At 36.3% G+C, this 7,014-nt stretch overlaps 1 protein-coding gene across 1 annotated transcript; it reads left to right on the plus strand.

Moving 5' to 3' along the window:
- Nucleotides 1-241: 241 nt before the first annotated feature.
- On the plus strand, nucleotides 242-7,014 carry LOC134795601 (regulation of nuclear pre-mRNA domain-containing protein 1B). The gene is made up of 6 exons (XM_063767501.1): nucleotides 242-476; nucleotides 794-1,030; nucleotides 2,197-2,423; nucleotides 3,936-4,044; nucleotides 6,113-6,288; nucleotides 6,796-7,014. Exons 1-6 carry the CDS (start codon nucleotides 326-328, stop codon nucleotides 6,940-6,942), a joined length of 1,047 nt encoding a protein of 348 aa, XP_063623571.1. The 5' UTR covers nucleotides 242-325; the 3' UTR covers nucleotides 6,943-7,014.

Here is a 7,014-nt window from a genome sequence, read left to right on the forward strand (position 1 = left end):
GTGTGTTTTGACAGTTCTTTACGAATTTCGTGCTGTCAAAAACTCCGAAAATTGCGTTTCGCGGTAGGTCTATGGAACGATATTCGATCCATAATCGTCTTTCGAACGGGCTGCTCGATGACGGCTGTCTTCGCGGTAGCAAACCGTGTTTTATCTGTCAGAATTGCCCGCAATTGACGATTTTCGGTATTCGCGGTAGCGCTGCAGGACCGACTCAAGCCTACAACACTGCTCATTTTCATTTCAAGATGGCGTTGGTCTGCTGCAAGCGTTCCTGATTTCCTACAAAGATTCTGTGTTAATTTTGTTGTAGAATATAAAAACAATGGCCGGTTTTACAGAAAATGCGCTAATACGTAAATTGCAAGAGTTGAATTCGAGTCAGCAAAGTATTCAGACTTTATCTCTGTGGTTAATTCATCACAGGAAGCACCATGCCGCTGTCGTAAAAACTTGGTATAAAGAATTATTAAAAGGTAATTACACTTTATATTCCTAGTGATACTGAAAACACATCAAACGTAATTATGCTCTATCGATTTCTTTTTTCAAACGAACTTGTTACTTCATGTAAAGGTTTAAAATTATTTTTTCAAAAAACATCAGACGTGACAAAACTGATTATGATCGTTATAAAATAAATATTGTTGACGTACCTACGTCGTTTTTATTACTCTTTCGATTTGTAACAGCTTGTATTCAAATTTATCTTATAAATGAAATTTTGCAGGGATATTTCCAGAAGCCTAACTACCTACCACAGTGTTGACAATAATAATTGTTTTATTTCCAGTAAAAGATGGAAAGCAGTTGACATTTATGTATCTAGCCAATGATGTTATTCAAAATAGTAAAAAGAAAGGTCCAGAATATGGCAAGGAGTTTGGAGAAGTTCTCGAAGATGCTTTGAAGCATATGGCAAAGACTGGAATTAATACTAAGACAAAACATTCTTTGCATAGAATATTAAATATATGGCAAGAGAGAGGTGTATATGATGCTCAGAAAATACAGGAATTAAAAGTGGCTGGTAAGTATGATTTCATTTCATTTATTTCATATTGTATTGTCATGTACATTAGATGTTACATTATATGTATATAGTCAGATCATGACACCCTGTTAGAGCACACAATAGCATTATTATTCTATTCTAGGCTAGTCTATAAGGTAACATATTTTATATTCTTTAGGTTCACAAAGCCTCAAGCGGGGGATGTCTATGTAGACTAAGCTGCTTCATACATTATTTTCTCTCAAGGTGGCATGTTATATGTGAACCTGCTATTTGATAACATCCACCACTGGCTGCCTAGCCAATGTGTCAATTGTTTACGCTCCATAGCGAACAAAACATAACTGTCTCTGTCACACTAAAATGGAAGAGTGATTGAAATGATAACAGCATGCTATGGAGCGTAAAGGATTTGCATGTTTGGCACTCTGGTGTTTTATCCCTAATCAACATTAAAATAATAAAAATAAATTGGGTAGTTTTATGTGCGTGTAATGATAGAACTTAAAACTTAAAAAGAACAGCCGGCACAGACTGGATGGTGACAGCACAAGACAGGGACAAATGGGCAGCAATGGAGGAGGCCTTTACCCACTAGGGATTCATTAGTAACAACACATATTATAAGTCATAGTTTTATTTTAATTTTTTATGTAAACACGTTACAATGAATAAAGGGCTTTTTTATTTTTTATTTTATTTATTTATTTTATTTTATAATGATAGAACAGGTTTGTCTCTGGCTTTTATAAAATATTGTACTTGTGACTCTTCCATTAACCTATTTAGACACAATTAGTGTAACTACCGTTAATTATTGTCCTTAAACGAGTACAGCACTATAGTTCGTTTTTTTAGCATTAAAAAGAAGGTAAGCAATCTTGACAAGTCTTTTAATTGAAAAACGCTTTTTAAAAATCTGTAACATTACTTATGAAAGCAGAAGAATATAAATGATCGTATTTGATTCATAATTGTTACGTATTTGCCGTGACTTATTATTAAAACGTGTTTTTGAATTAAAAGACACCAAGATTGTTTACCTTTTTTCTAATGCTAAAAAACGAACTATAAGCACTAATTAGTGACAGTTTTGATCACAGTAATGCTACTATTGGGCTACTTTGATAAAACTACAATGAATAGGAATAATAGTATGATAATATTAAATCTTATTTCAGTTGATCCAAATGACGCTGAACCTAAAAAGGTGAGCAAGCGCAAATCTACCGACGTGGAACCAAAGGATCCGGAGAAGAAGCCAAAATTAGACTCTAAGAAAAATGACAAGCGGGAGAGACGCCGTAGTGAGACTAAAGTAGAAGTAGATGGACAGATTGAGACACACACCACGCTGAGCCCAAAGACTCCGCCAGGAGACCCGCCAGAACCGGACGAGTTGATTAAGGTGAGTTACATTTCATCTTATGTTTGCAATACAAATTCCAGGGGCCCGTTACACCAAAGCTTGTTTCCTCCTTGAAAAACAAGTTAAATGGACCACTGATAATTGAAATTAAGTGTATTTCTGGCAAACTTTATAACTGGTATGTATTAATGAGAATGGTAAGTTTAAAAATGACAACAATTTTGTTTCTGGACTTAGGTGACTATCACACTAAAGCGGTTTTCGGATGCGGTGGCAGTGTGCAAGTGAAGCAATGCTATAACGCAACATGCATCTCGCTCGCACTCTGTTGCTGCCTTAGAAAACTGCACCAGTGTGATAACCACCTTAAAATGTCATTCATTTTTCATACCTACCCACCATTGGAGAAATTTTCAGCTACCTTTAGTGCAGGTAAGAAAGAGGTATGCCTGTGTGTGAATTTAATTTTTGTTAGAAACTAGTTGAAATCTCAATATTGTGTTTTTACTATGTCAGTTTCATGCTTGAGTAGGATTTGCAATCTTAGACAAAACTTGGGAGGGATCTCTCATACATTTTACATTCAGATGGCATGTCCGATTTAAAAGAATGTTAAGGTTAAAAATGTAGGTTTATTTATCTTGATGTGCACTATGAAGTTGTAAACACATAAAGCAATTAACTTTGGGACAACATTTCCTGTTTATTAAAAACATCAACAATGGGAACTGTCATTAAGATTACAAAGTAAACATAACTTGTGTGGATACCATTAAATAGCAATAAATTTGTTTAACAATTTTTTTTCTTGCTATTGGAATATCATGACAAAAAATATAACTTCACCAATAGTGTATCAACTTTTTGATGTGAAAACTTCTTTAGCGGCGCTGTGCACTTTTTGTGATGGGGAAAAATGTTAAACTCGCGACAGGTCACGTGACAGTAAGATACGTAAGACGGACACGTGACCTGATCGAAAAACTGTTACAATGTCATTGAGTTTTCACTTCTGCCGGCACTCCCGGAGTTGTATGTTACATCTTCTAGGTCACCTTTTAAAACCGTGATTTTTTTTAAATTATAAGTTACAATGCTCATTCACTTAATCTACAGAGCATGTTGGTAGTTTGTGTAACATCAGAACATGACTTATATTAACAAACTGTTTCATTATTGTCTCATGGCTTACTGGGGGCTGTTCTATAAATGGCTGTAACCTGTAATACGCGCAGAGGTCTCTTTTCAACTCCATATGTTAATACTTCTGCTAATATTACAAGTTGCAGACATAAATGCCTCCCACACAATAAAGATGATCCATATTGTGCATCATCTACCATATTATTAAATATATTAAAAGGGGTCATGTATTTTAAATTGAAGATTGTATGGAATGAGAGAGAGAAACATGTCAAGCAATCTTCAACTTAAAATACGTGAGTGACCCGCGTTGTAATATATTTAATATCTCGGTGTCTCGGTGTTCTATCATTCCATCCTTTCAAAATACATAATTATGATATTTGAACCACAACTTTCCTTTTCCAGGCCCTCCTTGAATTAGAATCAAGTGCTTCCAGCGACGAGGCAGTCCGCGAGCGCATCGCCTCCCTTCCCCCGGAAGTCTCTGAAGTGCAATTATTGTCTAAGTTAGAAGGTAACTCGAGAGACATCCTACTCACTAGGGTTATTATAAGACTGGTGTTATTTTTAAAACAAAGATTCAACTACCTCTACCGATGATAAATAATAAGAATAAAAGCTTCACCTGGTTACAAATTTTTGTTTCATTTCTTCTAATAAATACCCTCTTACTATATTGGTGTTTCAATTATGGTGTATCCAAAATGTTTCAACGCATTGAGTCGAAATGCGTATTCTGCATTCGACGATAATGTTTTATTCATTTATGTATTCATAGATAAAACAAATTACTATGAATAAACAGTTTTGTATACACATGTAAATAAATATTAAGCGTAATGATAAGATTACATTGTACACATTTATTGTTTGGTGTTGAACGAAAAACATATAAAAAATATGCCAGAGAATGCTTTACATACAATCATGAATCAAAAACAATAATTTAAGGAAGAAATGCAAAACGAAAGTTTGTAACCAGAATGTTAACACTGCAGTAAATTCATACCCAAGCAGAGCATTGCTGGTTTGGTGATAATAAACTGCATTTTCAAGCTTTTGACCGCCGCAGTGTGCCATCTTCAAATGAACCTTAATACATTCTAATAAAGTTTACTATTGCACGTTATAATAAAATGGTCGTGGCGGTCAAAATTCAGAACTGCATGCCACTCCAGAGAACATTCGCTCACATCTAAAGTAATCTTAAAATACATAGACATACGCACACAACCAACAAAAAGCTGCTGTTGGCCTGCGCATTAATTTTAAATGTCGCAGTTTTTTTTTTCATACATCCATAAAAAAGAAATTATAGTGTGGGTATAGGTATAATCATATAACAACTGTAGGTATAATCATATCCACATAGGTACAACATGTTTAATTGACACTATACTACTGATGTACAGTCGACGTCAAACATATGTTTACATTTTTCGCCTTATTACAAAAGGAGTAAAGTGCAATAGTGTAAACATGTATTTGACCTCAACTGTACCATGGGAATGTTTCCAAATGGAAAATTCACATATTTTTTGTGGGAATCTCCATTTCAAAAAAAATTTGTGAAATTTCCTAGAACTTTTCCAACTTTTTGGAAACTCCGCAACTTGCACAACTTTACTTTTTTTTTTTATAATTTTTTTTAATCATTTATTTACATACAATATATATACAGTGGTACTACTAAACTAAATTAATAACTAGCTTAAATCTAAAATAGGCCCTTGAGGCATTGTACCAAGGATGCTGGCGGCATTTCCTCGCTGTATCGCAATGCTGATACGTTGTGCGAGGTAGCCGCCAGCTCTTCGGTCACCAGTTACGTCAACTTTACTTAGGTTTGGATGTCACGCTTCAGAGGAATACTGGAATTCCTATCTGGATGAAAATTAATTAACCCTTTTCCAGGCTTTTTCAATCTACAAGGTTTTCCCAAGAAATCCAAATAAGTATGTATATTCCAATTACCTAATCCAGCTTTGATAATTTATTTGATGACAAGTTACATTTCTGTGATATACTCATGAATTCTATTGGCGCGTATGTGGTCGCTTAATCGCACTATGCCTGGAACAGGAACAGGGTTAATAGGTACGTGGTGAACGTGTTAAGAATAAATTAACCAAACTATATTTTATAGGCGAGCATCGTATGGCGTAGTTAATTCTGAAACCTAATCTAAACTAACACTATTGGTTGTGTGAATAGACCTCGCGAATCCCCATGGGTCCGCCATTTAGAAAAAAATCCAATAAGTGGAGTTCCTTTCTCTTGGTCTTTGAAAACTAACACACACACACACACACACATAGAATGTATTTCCCTTGCCTTCGGGTTAATTTTGACGAACACAAACGAACTTCCCCTTAAAAAATTTCATCAATCGAAAATGGTGTATTCAATCTGTCCGGGACTATGTGTATTCCCGTCTATCCGGGAATAGGTGTTTTTATATAAATCATTCCCAGTTGTCTCCACCTCATGTATGGCGGCGGACACGTGGGGCGGGGACAAATGAGAATACACATCGAAAATGGACTCTAATTCACCAACTTAAAGTAGATTTTCGTCCACAGATAAAGAATCGGCGCTCGCCCTCAGCGCCATAGTCAATTCAGCAGTAGAATTACTGGCCGAATACAACCTGAGGCTAACTGAGGAGCTAGAGAAGAGACGGAAGGTGGCGGCCATGTTGAGGGACTTCGCGCAGGCGCAGAAGGACCTGGCCAAGCAGGCTGAAGCCCGGCTGGAGGTAAACTGAACTTTATGTATATGTGTTAAGAGCTATTATCGCTTCTTCAAAGATGTGGTGCTAGCTCCGGAATCATTTCTTTTGAAACTACTTCTATTAGTAGGTACTTCACTTCTATGGATAGCTGTGAGGATTATTATCAACCCATTCAGAGCTAGTCACGACAGATAGTCGTTACTCTTCTAGAGTTAGATTATCGTTGAGTTAGTACTAGTATAGGTACCTTCTTTTTTGGCATGAAAGGCTACATTGTATGCATTTTGCAAATCGCGAGATCATATTTCGGGTCAAAGTACCAGTTCAAATACCTAGTTAAATTAATGTTCTATAGATATTTCCAAAACCCTCTAGAGTTAGATCAAGACAAGTCTGCAACGATTTTGATAGCACACGCAGTGCAAGTGTTATTTTAAACGTCAAACTTCTATGAAATTATGACGTATAAATAACACTTGCACTGCGTATAATATCAAAATCGATGCAGACTTTTCTTGCCTTTGTCCACAGGAATACAACATAAAACTGCAAAAGATCTACGCAGTGAAAACCGAAGTGAAGTCGCACATAGAGAACCTACCCGACGTGTCTCGTCTCCCCGACGTGACCGGCGGCCTGGCGCCTTTACCCTCAGCCGGCGACCTGTTCAGCATTTGAAACTCCGCTCAAAGATGGCCGACACATGTGCTCTTGGAGTTGTGGAAGAAAATGCTTAGGTGACATGAGTAA

The sequence above is a fragment of the Cydia splendana genome, chromosome 12, assembly GCF_910591565.1.
Source record: "Cydia splendana chromosome 12, ilCydSple1.2, whole genome shotgun sequence".
NCBI lineage: Eukaryota > Metazoa > Arthropoda > Insecta > Lepidoptera > Tortricidae > Cydia > Cydia splendana.